Here is an 18,063-nt window from a genome sequence, read left to right as displayed (position 1 = left end):
CCTACAGCCCGAACCAGCAGTCAGCCGGTGACGTCACATTTCGTGTTTTATGAATGAGTTTTCATCATACCGTGTGGGTGTTAAAAGGGGGAGATCTAGTGCATGGCATGGGAGAATTCGAGAGGTTTAAGGTCAATGAGAGAGTTGTAAAAGAGGAGAAAGGTCATGACACGTTGTTGCTGCAGGCGCCCAAAGCACACACACACACACACACTGACACGCAAACGCTCCCACAGACACACACATGCACACACATATTCTCTCTTTCGATGACGAACACACACCGTCCGTGTTTGCACTCTGAGCTCTAGCACGCTCTCACGCCGCCACTATGCTCCCTCTCTATCTAACTCAAACGGTCGCTAACTCTCTCTCTCCATCCCGCTCTGCCAGTCGACTTTTTATCAGATATTTTCTTTTGTCCAGGGCTTAATACTGTATATATAGAGAGGCGGCAGAGAGAGAATCGTAAAAGAAAATCGGCTGCGGTTTTGGTGGCAAGCAATAGCAATCGCAAAGCAAATTAGTCGTCGAACGCTGAGCAACATACGAGTATTAACTTTTCGTCTGGCCAGTCGCCTGGGCGCTCGTCGAAGAAAGTGAAAACTATGAAAATAAGTTTTAGCGCGAGTGCTATATAAAAAAAGACGAAAGAATTTTTTTAAGTTTATCTCGAGAATCGAAAGATACATACCATATACCATAATTACCAGCCATGGCAACCGAGACTACCAAAATGGTGAGTGCTGATTCGATTTTGACTCGATTCCCATGTTAATTACTCGTGATTAGAAAGGTGATTAGCATTTCCTGTTGATTTCTATTCAATTTCGAGAATTTCTAGAACGTGGCAACATTGTCTTGCGTTGAGTTTTTCGCTTTCCGTTTTACCTGCTTGACCTTGAACCTGTGTTTGTTTCGGGCCTAATTCGGGACAGGCCCCTAGGACTTTTAACGGCTTTTTTCGAAATGAACTGTTGGTTTATGGCCCGATAGAAATCGGGTTTGGCTGGCCAGAGCGCGTGGCGGTTGGACGTTGTCTCGGGGCTTGTCGGGTTGGGTTAGGTAAGAGGTTGTTATATAAACACACGCTGTGATATGGACTGAAAGTCGTTGTTGATAGTGGTTTGATACTGTTTTGAGGATGGGCCTGGCTTTGGAGGCTTATCCTAGATCTAAGAACGGAATCTATAGGAATTTGATTCAAGTTGACGATCATTTCGATCGACTCTCAATCATTTCAGTCCATTGAATACACAATCCATCAAGTGTCTTCGTGTTGTTTGTCCACCCACTTAACAACCCATGACTATATTTCAACAATAAAAGCTCGAATAGTATAGATGTTATCTAACGGAAGAGACACACACACACACACACACACATACACCATCTTCCCATGCAAAATCTTGACAACTGACGATGCTTTCTCTGCAGTCTCTCCCCCTTCATCTGCAGCGGTGGGGAGCGGGCTATCTGCATTATCTTTCCCGTGTCTGGAAAAGCACCTGACCAAAAAAAAAGTATGACGACACCAAAAGATAACAATATGTACAAAATTATTCAGAGTCAGGCAGCGAAATAATTAGCACGGCAGGGTTTCTCAAGGTAATTAATAAAGAGGCTTAAATTGCTTAACATTTTTGGCGAGCCCAATAAAAATGTTTATGGAAGAACAAATTAAAACACGTGCGATAACGTAAAGTTCGGGATTTTGAAACAGAAGAGGGAGTGATAAACGGACTTTATAAAGCTACCGAGAAGTGCGGCATTAATTTATAGATATCGTATAAGGAATTTTCATTAAAGTTGGGATAAGGAAAAGTTGTATACAATTTCTACGAAATATTTCATTAATCGTCACAATCTTTATAATGTTCATGGGAACTGTCTGCTCCTAATACCTATGGAGATTTGAGAAATTTGATTAGGTCACCACCATTAGGTAGTTTTGTCTTTATCTCGTCCTGTCCTATCATATGTAAACAATGTTTCATTGAATTGAGGTAAGACAAATTAATTGGACTATTTATATGGGTTCCATCGATGGATTCGTTTAGATGATAGATGTTCGCGTACTAATAGCTATTTATATTCGAGTGCCTGTGTCCAAAGTTCTTTCAATTAGTATATACAATGAGTTCAAAATCCAGAAATGTCCTACACTAGTCACAAGACTTTGGTCTGCATTCAAAGTACATGTAGAGATATTTTTAGAAACCAGAACCCCCCAAAACACTTTTGCTCTTGGCTTTTTGTTTATACACATTTTGGCTTATAATCTCCATGTTACCTTGAACAGAATACGCTTTTTCTTGTCGACCCCGCCCCCACACGTGACATGGACTGACGCAAAGACAAACAATTGCAGACGTGGATACTGAAAAGACATACAAACTATACATATAAAGAAAGATATTCAACAATAAGATGTACGCAATTTTGGGTTGAACTTTGAATTGAAATAAATCTGATGGATTATATAATGGAACAAATAAAATCAAAGTTTATATCACATTTAGTTCTTAAATGTGTTTATATTAGTTTTTTTAATGTGGGTCAACGGAACTTCTGTCTTGATTTTTAGCTTGTTTTGTTTGCGAAGCAAAAAAAAACCAGTTGCAAAAATAAATAAAAGATTAAACTGGTTTTCGCTTAAGAGCTGAGGAAATTCCTAAGAGAGAGAGAGGGAGCAAGAGAATGTGTGTCTTCAGATCTCTATAAACTTCAACTTCAATTTGCACGCTCCTGCCATAGATGGTCGAGCAGTCGAAGGCTTTTTTGGGGCTAAAAGAAAAGAAACTGGTTGGCGAATGGCTCTCAGCTCCTTAACTATACGTAGATTGATAAGACGTAATTGTTATGTATTCCCAATGAAGGCACATTAGCACGAGTACTATTGCATATACTATAGATAGTAATAGCTTAGCAAAGAATTGAAGCACGCTGCTATTTCGTGTTGAGTAAATGCTCTAACTAATGAACAACTGTGTAAACCTTTAGAGATCATTCTAAACAAAATATGAATCTACTGAGAGCTTAGCATAGTACAGCCCCATCCATTTAAATACATACATTTTGGGACCTTAAGGATCTTTCTGTTCAGATTTCTATATACATACATATATTTAAAATTTATTTAAAATATTTCTACGTTATTTCATTATCGAAGTCTCCTCCCAATTACCATTCAATGGAATTAAATTATCTCACTTGGTATATTTCCTATAAAAATATGGTTATATGATTGTGCGGCTGGTTATACTATACGCTTGTTTATTCAACAAGATCAAAGAAAGTGATTTCTCACGCTGTCAACTGTCGCTTGCATTTGATGCAATTATCTCCTTCCTGGCGAAACTCAATACGTACGTAAATATACAGATACAGATATATGGTATTGTATATAGAAAGAGATTCTTTCTGGTATTTTCCTTATGCGCACTGCGTGCATTCTATCACGTATCGTATCTCCATCGACTTTCATTGCACTAAATAATTACATAGTTGTTTCGTGAGCAAATCGTCCTTGTTCTCAATTCACTTGATCTAATAAAAAATGTATGGTCATTTTCTATTTGACTTTGAAAATGGTTTGCGTATTGATTTTTTTGTTTTTTTAGGTGTGTGCTGGTTATAGGAAGTTAGAGGTCTTGACGGTATTGATTTAAGGCAATTATTAATAAATTGTTGTTGCCTGGTTGAGATATACATACATACATACACTATATACATATTGCAACATGCATACATGAGTAAAACATGTGACTACCTCAAACCCAACCACTCTATTTCACCATGGCACTACATATTTAGTTATTATCAGTCTATGGGGGAAAATCACCCGAAGTGAAAAATGTCAGTATCAGTTGACAGAACATTCGAACTATGCATGAACATGGAAGGTGGAGTGAAGTGAAGTGTCACCCAACCTGCCCATGACATCAATCTGTGGCAGAGATACAGTAAAACCTCTCCAAGATGTACTACCATCTTTTTATGAAAACTCTGGGTTGAAGAAATGTTTAGATAGGAAAACTACCAAACATACATCCAGCCCGTGGTTGTTCCCGTTCTGAAGACCACCATTCATTCTTCTTCTGTAGTGGCTGTCCGCCTGTTCACGCCAGAGGGGGAGGACCACTCTGTGCCTGTGGTGCACTCTGCTCCCCTCCTGAAGTCTGTGGTCCATCACGCTGCTCCTCTGGCCTACACCCTGCACCGTTAGGGAAGGACTCTCCAGACGTAAAGAAAGTACGTGAAAGTGCAACGTCTGATACGTATGTATGTACATATATGTACATATTTATCAAAAGATCCCTAGATCCATTTGCAGAGCTCACAAAAAATCGATTCAGAAAAGTTCCAACTGGAGATCGAATGCATCTGAGATGCACTTGAGAAAACAAGTTTGAGATTTAATTGATTCTGGACCGGCTACTTACAATATCCATACCCGTGCGGCAACCTGTTGTCGACTTTCACCCCGTGAGAGGGGAGTGGTGGGATTGAGAAAGTCGGCGTCGGCTTGCTCGTTGCACTTTGAACAAGTACACCCAGAAGAGACGAGACAAGATTGCGTCTGGGGGTGGGAGGGTCGGTTTGTCCACTTGGCTGGGTGCTACAGCTGTCACATACACTTCCTGTCCCGCAACAAGTGCTCACTCGAGCCGCGTTTTCTTGTGTCGCATCAATTAGCTCTTCGCTGCAATGCAGTCTGTCGGGTCTTGTCTGCATTTTCTAGCAGTTACCGTTTGTAGTTTTCTTGTTGTTTCTTTTGTGCTTCCATTTGGTTCGGTCCAATGCGTGTTGCATCTCTCTCTCTCTCATTCGTAGACGTTCAACGTTTCTCCTACTCTCTCCCTTGCCTAGGTGCCTGCTCTCACGTTGGCCCTGCAATCCGATTCCCCTTTGCCGCCCCTTGCCTCTGGGATTGTGGTTCGTCTGCATCTGCATGCTGTTTGCTTTGTGGAAGTGATGGGCTCGTGAGCCAAAGGAGGTGCTGCCATGCAGGCATTTCATTTCTTATCTCTATTTGTTTTTACAATCTCCGCTCAAACTAAGATTCCCAAATCGATGGATTCCTTTCCTTTCGTTTAACAATAAAATATTAAACATCGCAAATTCTCCACATGGCGTTAAATGCTCCACTCACGCTGCCTTCACTAGCTCCGCGAAACGTTGTCTTCTCTCTTGCGCACTCTCTCGGCTTGCTGACAGTGCTGCCAGAATCAGAGTCAATTCTAGCTATATTTGAAAAAAAACAAAAATGTATTAAAAACAAATAGTCTTAAAATTATGCTATCAGAATCGGCAAATTTGATTTATTAAATAATTTCCGCAATATTATCGGTTGTATTTTGCAAGCAGCACATACTCAGTGTCAAGTGAACAACAAATGGATATATGTATAGCAATATACAAAAAAAAGCTGAATGTATAATTTTCTAGGAATTTAAAACTATAAAAATTGTAAAATCTTAAAAAAGCTAAATTGGCAGCACTGATGCTTACATTGACACCCACACAGACTTAACACCTACATCGGGCTGCACCAACACTAAATAAATGCTGGGTTAAGTCTGTTCACTAGTGTGTGTGAGAAGTTGGGGAGAGAATATTAGCCTCGTTTGCTCTCTCGGCTGCTCTCTCGCTCTCTCTCTCTCTCTGACGGCAGACATATCTCCCATGGAGCATGATGAAATTATACAAGGTGGTGTATTCGATCTCTTTCGGGTCTTATTCATACTCACACAATCCCAACGAAGTTGTTTTCTGTTGCACTGAGCAAAATAAGCCCCGAAAAGAGAGCCCGTTGAGCGAGTACACCACCTGGTTTAATTTCATTATGCCCTAAAACATATATATTCTTGATCAGCATGATATCCGGAGTAGATTTGTATGAAAATCAAGGCTTTCAGCTTTGAAGATATCTCATGAATTGACTCATTTGTGGGAACCGGCCTTATCGCGGCACTATCGCTATAGCTATAGGAAGGATCGGGGAAAAACAACTTGTGAGACAAGCTTGTTTTCTAATTGAGATAACTCAACAAATCGCTCAGATATAAATGTTTTTAAATGATTCACAAAAATTGGGTCCAAGTCGGACGAATATATCATAGCTCCCGTAGGAACTATTGGTGGAAAACAAGTTGTTGTGAGAGAAACACATGCACGAGTACATTCTCGTATTTAAAGCGCGCCGCAGCCGCACCAACACAAAGTAAATGCTGGCAATCGAGGGTCCGAGTCGGCGTCGGGTAAAAACATCGCACATTTCAAAAAAATCGTTCAAATCGGTCGAATCGGGCGAGCTCCCGAGCTCAGATAAACTGAAACACCATCTAACATTGAACATCTTTGTTCCCGCTGCTGTTTTTAAAAGTAAATAATTTAATTATTAAGAATGGAGACCAGAAGTTGCAACGATTCTGCGTAGAAGATCGGAGATAGGCATGCACATACTTTGAAAGAACGTTTGCCATGTGCGTTGTGAGTGCCAGTACTGCGCCTTGCTGCCTTGTACATAAGGCGATAAAAATACCGCGCTGCGCTTGTGTTTATTTTCAATTTTTGGTTAGGAAGTGAACTCGTGACGTTTGCATGTTCTAGCAGAACGAACCCAAACCCAAACACAAACCCCATCCGAAATCGAAACCGAAACCCTTTTACGAGTGTGAAGGTCTGCAGAACAGACCCCAGAAGACCCCCTAACAACGGCGGCAAATCCTAGAGTCCATTTACTTTCTACACTCATGTGCATTAATACATATGATATGTACATATGTATCTGCGTTGCTTTAACAGCAATTTCTTTGTTCAAGCGGTGTTCTCTTATGTTTTGTTTTTTTTTCTTTTCTTTTCTGTTCTGTTCTGCTCTGCTTGTGTTCTTCCATGCCCTCTCTTCCACCAGTGCACCATATATAGAAATGCACCTGAAGAAGAGGCAGAATATCGTCATGTATGTGCATACATACATACAACCGAGAAGTGTAAATGTATGTGTTCATGTGTGTCGATAATATGGAACCCAGCAGCTGCATCGGAAACTTCCTTTTGTTGACCAAATGGTCTGGGCCTGGCATACAGTAATGTAATTAAAGTTCTCCATAATATTGTTTACTTTCGTTTACTGCCTGAGTGTTTACCTGCAAATGTGAGAAATTGAAAAGTTCCGTGGGTGTCCGATCGCTGTTTTTCGCGCTCTTCGGGATCTGATCTGTGCGGAAAGTACGAAGAGTACATAGAAGAGAAAGAATTACTGCTATTCTTTGGGTTATTTATGTGGTACATTTCACTAATTTAAATAAATATTTCAGTCCAGTTCTGTTCCTTCCCAAATCAAATAAAATATGGGATTTAGAACCGTTGAATCCAACAAACTACCATGTCTTGGTCTAAATCTCCCTCCGATTGGTTTTCCAAGTGATCATGCTATTGTATAATGGATCATGATTCACGGTCAGCTCACTTCTTATCAACAAAGCACGGACCACGCATCCCAATAATCACTAGAAATATCTACATACTATACTCGTATATGTACATACATATATTTATTCGGAAGTCGTTGTCTGGCTGGCACTGAAAGTGAAACCGATCAGGTGATACCCGAAATATAAACCTATTAAATAGGTTTTCTTTATACACCTATGTGTACTGCATTTTGAATAACGCTTCAAAGTCGTTGAACCTCAGAGACCCAAGCAGCTGTGGGGTCTGTGGGGGAGGACTGAACCTATAGCGATGTTGCCCCAATTTGTATTGTCCCAGGCCCAGTCATTATATAATTGTTCTCTGTGATTTGGTTCCCAGTCCCATTCCTCCATGACAACTGGTAGAAAAGTTAAGGGTTTCTTATCAGAGATTTTTCTTCAACTGCAATCTCAAGGTCACAAACAAATGATTAGGAAATGGCAATGTCTAAACTGAAAGTAGAGAAATATATAGCCACTCAATTCCAATAGTATACAGTAGGTAGATAAATGTATAGTAAATAAAAACAATATATTTATCCGTTTGTGGTTGTGGGTTAAACCTGTTGGGCACGTTTCCCTGTATTTCCCCCATTACAGTTTTCAACGTGAAATATACAATAGTTGCATAGAATACAACTTTGGAGATACCACAGTAGTTCTTTGTAAACATCCATAAATTCCTTTTTTTAATTTGACAAAACTTTTCCTCTCCATTTGTCAATTGAATACTCCCAAATGAGGCATCAAACCAAATCATTATTAACTCAAATATTTGTCGCAGAAATTAGCACCTTCTTTTATTGAGTCTGACAGATAACGTGATTTTTTGTTTCTGTTTATTAATTCACACCTAATGAGTAGCGTAATCAAATACCCAACTAATACATCGTATATGCTGTGTATGTATTTTCTGATATAACGATATCAGTTACTAGTTGTTTTATGTGGTCATTGAACGTACAAACCCAAAATAATATATGTTCACTCTGTATATTCTCAGATAAGTTTTGTTTCTGTTTTTTTTCAATTCCAATAACAGATAAATATTTTTGGGGTACTGCTTAATTTTGTATGAAAATAAACGTGATGTAGCAGTTATAGAGACTATTTATAGGTTTTTGTTATCTACCATTTCAACGATTTTTCTGAAATTTGTGCTCCATTTGATATGGTTCTTATACAATCGACTCTTCTATTATTTGTTGAGTAAGGCATACATACTATATTGTAATAAACTTTCCAGAATTTTACTTCAAGTACACAAACACTTAGATTTCACACCTGTTTCTATGACTGTGACGTACATACATCTTATGTACTTTAGGCAACGGCCTGCTTACCACATACCCCCTTTAATTGGCTTACCTACGCCTTTGCAAAGAAAAAAAATAAAAAATCCCCAACCCCAGGCAGTTAATTATGCAAATTTTTGTATAGTTTTTGTTTTGCTGACAATGTCAATGTCAAGTTCAAATTTCTATGGCCAAACAAGTGACATATTAATTGATAGAACAATTATTGTGACTTCAGATTTGAACTAAAACATCATCCCATATTCGGTATATTGTGTGTGTGTGTACGAAAATGTGGCTGTTGCGGTCACCAGGGTTATTTGTAATTGATATTCCTTACATTTGATCGGGAAGTGGAGCCCCAGTGAAGGTGAAAAAGTTGAATGAATTACTAGAGATTCATAAACTAAATAAATGAATTCGATTTATATTTTTTAGTGCAATCAACCCGCGAATACTTTGAATACAATGAGTCAGTCTCTGTGCCACAGGCTCTTCCTATTGATAATGTTAATTTGTACAGCGCTATTCAGGGAGTTTCCGCTTTCCGATGTTGCAAACCGCAAACAGTTTCTTAGGAGGCGATAAAACTAAGTTCTGAATAACGAATGGATGGGATATAGCACACGATCCAAAAAGTGTTTCCCTTGCCAGCTCTGACGGCTCTCTACAGATAACCTCCAGCTCGACCTCCTGCGGAGGCACACGAGTCTTTGTTGTCAGGCGCCTTGGCCTGTGTGAATGAACCAAAAAGGGAGGCACAATGCTCGCAAGAGACTGCAATTTCCATATCAAATTTATGCGAATGTCGTAAGGTGATCTGTCTGTGCACTCGAATTATTTTAATGGGTAATTGTCAAACTGTTCGTAGAATCGGGTACAGTCGTGCCCCGACTAACAGTCACCCAAAAGCCGTTCGATTGGTGGCCACTTGGGCCTAACTTCTTAACTGGGTTTCCAGTTTAGATTATGTTTTTTGTACTTTGGATCAACTTAATCGGTTCGTCCCACTGGCTGGCTGCCTGTGCCTCTGATTAGGGTCTAAAGTACTCATCCCTGTTCAACAAAAATATACAATAGCCGAGCACTTGAACTGGAAACACAAATTTCTTATCAGCATTTTGAAATGGTCTAGTTTATAGAAAGTATACCTATTATTTTCAGTAAAAAGTATGAAATTTCGTGTTTTTATTTTTGAAATAGTTAGAAACCTAACCTTTACGGTCTTTCAAATTGCACTTTGCTTTGTTTTCGCTAATTTTTTATGGGTTTGTTTTTATCTTTATGAACTGGATTTTTGCTTTTAGCAGACTGGTTTGCTTATCGGTGAACAAATGTATGGCAAAGTGTTCAAAATCGACCAGTTTATATCAATATTTTTGTATTTTTATTTCCGATGTCGAAACCCTATTCAAATTTCACATTTCAATGTCTGGCTTCAGTACTACATATGGAAATAATAATATATATAGGCTTTCGTGCCTTGCTTTGCCATTCTAACTGGACTTTTTTATTTAATTGTGTTTTAAAATCATACGAAATTGTACTACTATAATTAGGGTATTCTTCAGACAGCTGTTTCGATAATACCCCAAAATGAATCATAGTTGCATTAAGCCTTGCCATTCTAACTGGACTGTAAAGTTCTTTATATATTTAATTGGGTTTTTAAAATCATACGACATTGTACTACTACTGTAATTACGGCACTCTTCAGACAGGTGTTTCGATAATACCCCGAAATGAAAGTACCCGCATTGAATCATTGCTCAATAGCACTCTCTCTCTCTCTCTCTCTCCCTCTTAATGAGAATGAGATTTACTTGAGGCAATCCCTTTATTGCTTTGTTTTAAAAGGGGTACGAGTATAAGCCCTGCTAATTATTCTCCTTTATTTATAATTTCATTCGAAAGATAACCTGTTGCTGCATCTGAATATGGTAATTTCGTAAAATAAATTTGTCATTTAATTTCCGCATCGAAGGTTTCGAAATGCATTCAAGCAAAACTTGCCAAACCAACCAAACCATTCTCTATATATAGAGCCTGTTTATTGATACGTTAATTTACGCAAATACGTGATCATTTGGGGGTTAATAAATAACAATGTTGCACCCCAGCTGGGAACACTAACACTACACTCACTCGCTGTCTCTCGCCACGACATGACCCATTATTTCAATTAACTTGTAAACACTCTACTTTATACATCGCTCTTCACTTATCGAGAACGCCCCCTGGGACTCTGTGAGACTGTGGAACTACATTATTCTCTATCAAAGTGCATTTCTCTATCTCTGAATCTGTCGGCTGCACGGGTACTTGCGCTCGTATGTTACCCTGGCCAAACAATGACAAATGGCATTTGGAAAATTGTCTGTAAACGGGCAATTAATTTATTTACCAAGCCACAACAATAAGAAGCAACTGTGTCTTTGGGTGGTCCGGAGATACTAAGATACATACTCGTACATAGTTTTGTTTTAGTTATCTGATTGTTTAGCCTATCAAGCTGTTCAATTAGATTACGGAGAAGCCCAGCCCAGCCCCCCCTGCCGTCCAAAGTTAAGCGAGAAATTTTGGTGTTTCTTGGCGGGTGCCGGCGGAAGTCTGTCCCCGGCCTGCTATTAGTTGATTATTCCCCTTATTATCCATGTGGGCTGTAAGAAATTGTGGGCACACATAGCCATTAAATATAATTGAATGGTATTGCACTAATACCTGTTCATTCAAGCATTAAGTACATATATTTGGAATTTCTTTTATTCAATTGTACTCTGTAATAAAGTAATTATTACTACATTGTTTTGTACATCTGCTTCTGTTGATTGGCGGCTTGCTTTGGGAACTTCTAGAATGTCTACTGTTTACATCGGAAATCCTAGAGTACTATAGATTTGATTGGCAAACAGGACTTTGTTCCACTGATTCCTTGAAGTTCTATAACCTTTTCTACCTATAAATAAAACCAACATTCCTTCCTTCTTTTGTCTTTATCAGCTTAAGCTCGTAGCTCGTTGAAAATTCCACTCCCCTATGATCCAACGATGAGTAAATATTTTTACTCAGATTATATTACAATACAAACATGTAATACTATAAGAGTACAGATACTATGTATATAGAACCTATAAATGCATACACATATATATTTATATGTATATATATATGTATTTATTCAATTTTGATTGATATTCAGGGCGCCTTCTGACGTAGATGACCAATTGCCAATTGATAGCAGCCTCATAGATTGTTTGCACATTGTTGGAAACAAAATGTTGTTCTATATACTAGTATGCTCTATATAATAGACTCCACTTTATCAATTTTTGCCTTCTGTCTCGCGTTTATTCGCTTCTCCTATCGGCATTGGTAATCAATCAGGGGCACACACACACACACATACAACAGGCCCGGCAACAGCAACGAGCCTTCTCTATGAGATGATGGACTTTTCTAGCATAATACTTGGAATACTTGGGTTTTTGGCAGGGGGCGTGGCTGGGTGTTTTGAGAGAGAGGTTCGGTTCGAGTGCCTGCGCGTGTTTGAATTTGTATTAATAATACTTTTAATTGCCGTGTGGAAATATTTCTCAATTAAAGACTGACTTATGACTCGCAAGCCGAGGGAAATACTCGAAAGTATTATACGTACTACAGGGTTGGGTTTCAATAAATATTGCACTTCTCAGTGAGTGGTCTATAGTATGGATAGATCTATGGCCATAGCCATAGCTTTGCCAATGCCCGAGAAGTGGATTCTACAGTGCGTCTCAGAAGCTTAAGAGTGTGTTTGGAAAGAGGGCTCCTCAATTTGGATACTCAGAAAAGTACATAGATTTTTCTAGTATTTGTTTGGGCCAGAAGCCAAACAGGCTCCTAAGTGTGCCACATTATGGATGAAACGCACTGTAGATCGCCTATTTGCCCCAGTCTCCGACTTACCCATCCCCTTTAGCCATAAACAATTGAGGTCGACTGTGCAAACACACAATAAAAAATGATGATAGACTTTGATGATGTTGATATTGATATTGATGGCAGTGGCGGATATCTCTATCTCGAATTCCCACCCTCGGTCGCTCGGCCCTCGATCACGTGTTGGTCAGAAAATGCAGTGTGAAATTAAATGCTAATATTCGTCGCATCGCCCATAAAAAAGAGCAGGTCGATCTCAAATTACCCCTCGACAACAATAGTAACAACGAATCCTACACTACTTCAAAACTAGTGTAAACAATACCGAGTACACTATGTGCAAAATAAATAACAATCTAAGATAAGCGGGCTAAAACGGCTCAAAAAAGGCGGCAACTTATTAAATAAACTAATTAATTCAATTAAGCTTTTTTTATATACATATAAACAAATATATGTGTGTGTGTTTTTTGTGGTTCGTCTGTGGGAGATGATAGCTGCTACTTATGGATGAGTAATTCGAATAGATTTAGATAAAGAGTGTGAGAATAAAGATATATATCTCTATTAATATACCCATTTAATAACTCGAGTCTGGCTTTTATTGTTTTAATTCCCTTAATCTATTTAATTACTTGCGTTTCTATTTTGAGCTGAATTTAATGCTTGAGATTATGATAGGAGATCATTAAAAAGTGATCACTTTCGGCAAATTAATTAAAATTTACAAGGAGAAATTCTTTATTTTAAATGAAGTTAATATTAAAGATAAGCTTAAATCTTATTCCTGCTTAAAGACGGTTCACATGGATTTTCTTTTTTGGGAAGTTTCTCCTGAACGATGGCCTCTTCTTTCATCGAATAAATCTTGACATTTTTGTATACCAAAGCTTGTTTCCCCATCATGCAGTCAGCATATACATAAATACATATCCCCTATCCAGTCCGTACAACCTCTTGAAATATTCAAAAAACCATTTCACTTTGTGTCGTCAAGTCAATAAACTCTTTAAAGGTTGCATGCGACACGCCACAGATCCATTTCAACAGCTTTTTTGTGTGGCTCTATCACCCCTGCCCTGCCCTGCCTGTCACATGTCTCTGTCCCCTTGGGGGGGGGGTGTAGTCACCTAAGCGATGTTTACATATTGTACGAGTATATTATGCTAACATTACACCATTGACATTGACATTGGACATAGTTCGTTGGTTTCTTCTGTCTGTGTTCCGAACCGATCTATAATTAGTGGGAGCTTTCAGTTATACATATATACACATAGATACACATACAGTCGTATGTATCTGAAATACCATTAGATAAATCAAAGTTAAGGGCAACACAACACGTGTGCTGAGGGTGTGTGCTGTGCGGCTCTGCTATTATATTTGTCTGCGGCTTATCGGGGCTTGATTGATTGTAACTTTTATTTCCGATAAGAACCTTCATAGCAATCATTGATTATCATTGGACGTGCCTCCGAACGCACCATGAAAGCGGTACATTCATATGTACATATATCTAGGTTTTTTTTTGTATTCGTATTCTAACTTACGCATAGATTACCTAACCATACACCGCATTCTGTACTGGCAGGGGCCGATGACGCTCAGTGTGGAGAATGGAGGCCAACTGTCGTCATGAATATGCGCCTCTGAAATATCCGCCATGAGTATTCCTACTTATACGTACATACGGACATACGTATATCGTATAGTGCTCGTATACCTCAGACGTTGACAAATTTTGTAGCACAACTCAGGCATACCATACTCGATTCGCCGTTCCATTCTATTTCATTTCCATAGTATTACTGCAAAACGTTTTTTCGCCAAAAAGAAATTATATCACGCGCCTGATTTCCATACGCTTCTTGATTTATTTATTATTTTTTTTGGTCTTTTTTGTGTGTGCTGTGCTGGGGGGCTATGGTGTGTGCTCGATTCAAATGATTTTCAATTGGTTACGTTTGGGCTTCAATGTGCGGTATACTGATGGATGGCATTTTAATGAAGCGTGAACGATGACAATCGATTGCTCGGGTTCGGAGTTCAGATTGCTTTTTGGGTATGGCGATATGGCAACAAGTGGTTTGCTTCTGTTTCATATAAATAAGACTTAAAGGGGGCTCGTTCTTGATCTTTTTTATTGATCTATTTCTCTTGTGCTCTATTTACTTACAGATCTATACCCCGGCAGACATCAAAATGGAAGTGTAAGTATTGCGATTTGTACATACAAATAAAGTAATTGATATGATGTGATAGATTGATAATTTTTGATCGATTCTGGAGAATAAAAGAGTAAAGTTATCTTGAATTAGTATTTTAGTAAGATCTAGAAAGCTATAAGCCCAGAACTGCTGGGTCCCTCAAATACCATATTGAGAAAAACAACATAAATAGAGTACTCTGGCGGTTAATGATATCGCTAATAAAATGTTGTTGAATCAGCTCCAATTTTTATATTATTATCGTCTCTCTTATCAACAGTGAAATCGGTGAACCACCACAGCCGCCAGTGAAATGTTCCAACTTCTTCAGCAATCACTGGAAGGGCCTTGTGGTCTTTCTGGTTCCTCTGTTCTGCCTGCCCATAATGCTGCTGAACAATACACCCGTAAGTAGCTCTTAAACTACATTTAATCGAAATGGAATCCAAGTCTTAAAAATGGTTAAACTCTTTCAGGAATATCGCTGCATGTATCTGCTATTGGTGATGGCCGTGTTTTGGGTGACAGAAGCCCTGCCCCTCTATGTGACCTCAATGATACCCATTGTGGCGTTCCCCGTGATGGGAATTATGGTGAGACTTTTATACTCCTTAGCTATGAATGATTCCCAACTAAATTGTTGTTGTTTTTTTTTAGAGCTCCGATCAGACCTGCCGTTTGTACTTCAAAGACACGCTGGTCATGTTCATGGGTGGCATTATGGTGGCCCTGGCCGTGGAATACTGTAATCTGCACAAGCGCCTCGCCTTGAGGGTAATCCAGATCGTGGGCTGCAGTCCCCGTAGATTACACTTTGGCCTGATTATGGTTACCATGTTCCTGTCCATGTGGATCTCGAACGCCGCCTGCACGGCTATGATGTGTCCGATTATTCAGGCTGTGCTGGAGGAGCTGCAGGCCCAGGGCGTCTGCAAGATCAACCACGAGCCCCAATATCAAATTGTCGGGGGCAACAAGAAGAACAACGAGGATGAGTAAGTGACCGAACAGGAAAGATAACTTTTATTATTATACTAATGCCTTTAATGATTACCCCCCACCAGGCCACCATATCCCACCAAGATCACTCTTTGCTACTATTTGGGCATTGCCTACGCCTCATCGCTGGGCGGCTGTGGAACCATCATTGGAACGGCCACCAATCTCACCTTCAAGGGCATCTACGAGTCGCGTTTCCCCACCTCCACCGAACAGATGGATTTCCCCACATTCATGTTCTACTCGGTGCCAGCGATGTTGATCTACACATTCCTGACATTCCTCTTCCTGCAGTGGCACTTCATGGGCCTGTTCCGTCCCAAGAGCAAGGAGGCTCAGGAAGTGCAGTTGGGCAAGGATGGCGCCGATGTGGCCAAGAAGGTGATCGATCAGCGTTACAAGGAGCTGGGCCCCATGAGCATCCACGAGATTCAAGTGATGATTCTGTTCATATTCATGGTCATCATGTACTTCACCCGCAAACCTGGCATCTTCCTGGGCTGGGCCGATTGGCTGAACACCAAGTGAGTGCAAAAACTGTCATTCACCTATCGGTGGAACTGTACTAATACTAATACGTCTCTTCTTGATCCGCATCTTGCAGGGACATTCGCAACTCTATGCCAACTATTTTCGTCGTCATCATGTGCTTTATTCTGCCAGCCAACTATGCTTTCCTGCGCTACTGCTCGAGACGTGGCGGTCCAGTGCCCACGGGCCCGACCCCCTCTCTGATTACCTGGAAGTTCATCCAGACCAAGGTGCCATGGGGCCTGGTCTTCCTTTTGGGCGGTGGCTTTGCCCTGGCCGAGGGCAGCAAAGTGAGCGGCATGGCCAAGCTGATTGGCAACGCCCTGATTGGCCTGAAGGTCTTGCCAAATGCTGTACTCCTGCTGGTGGTCATCCTGGTTGCTGTTGTGCTCACGGCCTTCAGTTCCAATGTGGCTATTGCCAACATTATTATTCCCGTACTGGCGGAGATGGTGAGTTGATCTGTTGCACTCTTATCTGGATTGCATTTCTAATAATTGCACATTCCTTGCAGTCGCTGGCTATTGAGATTCATCCGCTGTATCTGATTCTGCCCGCTGGTCTGGCCTGCAGCATGGCCTTCCACCTGCCAGTGAGCACGCCGCCCAATGCTCTGGTTGCCGGCTATGCCAACATTAGAACAAAGGACATGGCCATTGCTGGAATCGGCCCCACCATCATCACCATCATTATCCTGTTTATCTTCTGTCAAACCTGGGGCCTGGTTGTCTACCCGAACCTCAACTCGTTCCCCGAGTGGGCGCGTCTCGCGGCCGAAGCAGCTGTCAACAAGACGCACTAGTTAGTTAGTCCTTAGTACTAGAAAAACATATAACACACCGAAACGTTAGGGAATTGTACAAGAAAAGTGCCTTTTGCTGAATGAAACAGAGCGAGAGAGAGATATATTTAGAGAGAGAAAGAACGAGAACAGAGCAGATGTTTAACAAGATATGCATTTCTGATTTGAGAACTTTTGATACAAATCATTGATTTTGTTTAGCAAAACGTGTAGCATACAAATGTGAGGAGAGAGCGTTATCAATATTGTTGAAAAACGATGAACCAGGGAGGCAAAACCCCAGCGCTTTGCTCACGAAACTCAGCTAAATATTTAAATACAAATTAATGTTACTTAATTGTTGCATTTAGTAAGCAAAAACGAAGAAAGCATCATGAGAAACTACATTTAATGACCGACGCAGCAGTAGCAGCGGTAGTTTGCTTATATTTTTAATTACTAGACTGAGAGAACGTACATATTCAAGCATGTTTTGCAATTAATCAACAATTTTTGTAATGAATAACTTACTCAATATTTGATTGCAAACCGAAATGAGCACACAAATAGCCTTAGTTTAAGTTTAAATGATACTGTGTAAATTTTCAAACGATTTATGTTGTATATAGTTTTTAAAAGAAATCGAAGTAACAATAAAAAGCTCAACCAACAAATGAATGGAAGATTACAGTTAATTTCAAATATGAAACTCGATAGATGTCCCAAACATCGACGGTGCCCGAACATATCCGATAGAAACGTTTGTATCGATACCTTTAGCAAAAAATAATTTTGGTCTTATTCCACTAAACTTTAATTAAAGACAGTGAAGCCAGCAAAAAAAATCATGA

The 18,063-nt window shown here is 39.8% G+C and overlaps 1 protein-coding gene across 2 annotated transcripts; it reads left to right on the top strand.

Moving 5' to 3' along the window:
• Nucleotides 1-543: 543 nt before the first annotated feature.
• Nucleotides 544-17,890, top strand: LOC108152654 (protein I'm not dead yet). Of its 2 annotated transcripts, none has more exons than XM_017282148.2 (8): nucleotides 544-739; nucleotides 14,873-14,904; nucleotides 15,182-15,308; nucleotides 15,378-15,494; nucleotides 15,559-15,896; nucleotides 15,966-16,424; nucleotides 16,505-16,883; nucleotides 16,946-17,890. In XM_017282148.2, the coding sequence occupies exons 1-8, from the start codon at nucleotides 716-718 to the stop codon at nucleotides 17,231-17,233; spliced, it is 1,764 nt and encodes a 587-aa protein (XP_017137637.1). In that variant the 5' UTR covers nucleotides 544-715; the 3' UTR covers nucleotides 17,234-17,890. The 2 variants fall into 2 exon arrangements, with proteins under 2 accessions (XP_017137637.1, XP_017137638.1); XM_017282149.2 differs by lacking the exon at nucleotides 544-739 and adding an exon at nucleotides 6,259-6,387 and having other exon boundaries at nucleotides 16,946-17,233.
• Nucleotides 17,891-18,063: the final 173 nt, after the last annotated feature.

Source organism: Drosophila miranda, chromosome XR (assembly GCF_003369915.1).
Source record: "Drosophila miranda strain MSH22 chromosome XR, D.miranda_PacBio2.1, whole genome shotgun sequence".
NCBI classification, from domain to species: domain Eukaryota; kingdom Metazoa; phylum Arthropoda; class Insecta; order Diptera; family Drosophilidae; genus Drosophila; species Drosophila miranda.
This window is presented reverse-complemented; position numbering and strand designations above follow the sequence as displayed.

Coding starts and splice junctions, on each gene's coding strand:
- LOC108152654 (XM_017282148.2), top strand. CDS start 716: ATGGCAACCGAGACTACCAAAATG. Junction 15,495..15,558: donor TCCCCGTGATGGGAATTATG/GTGAGACTTTTA, acceptor GTTTTTTTTTAG/AGCTCCGATCAGACCTGCCG. Junction 16,884..16,945: donor TTCCCGTACTGGCGGAGATG/GTGAGTTGATCT, acceptor CATTCCTTGCAG/TCGCTGGCTATTGAGATTCA.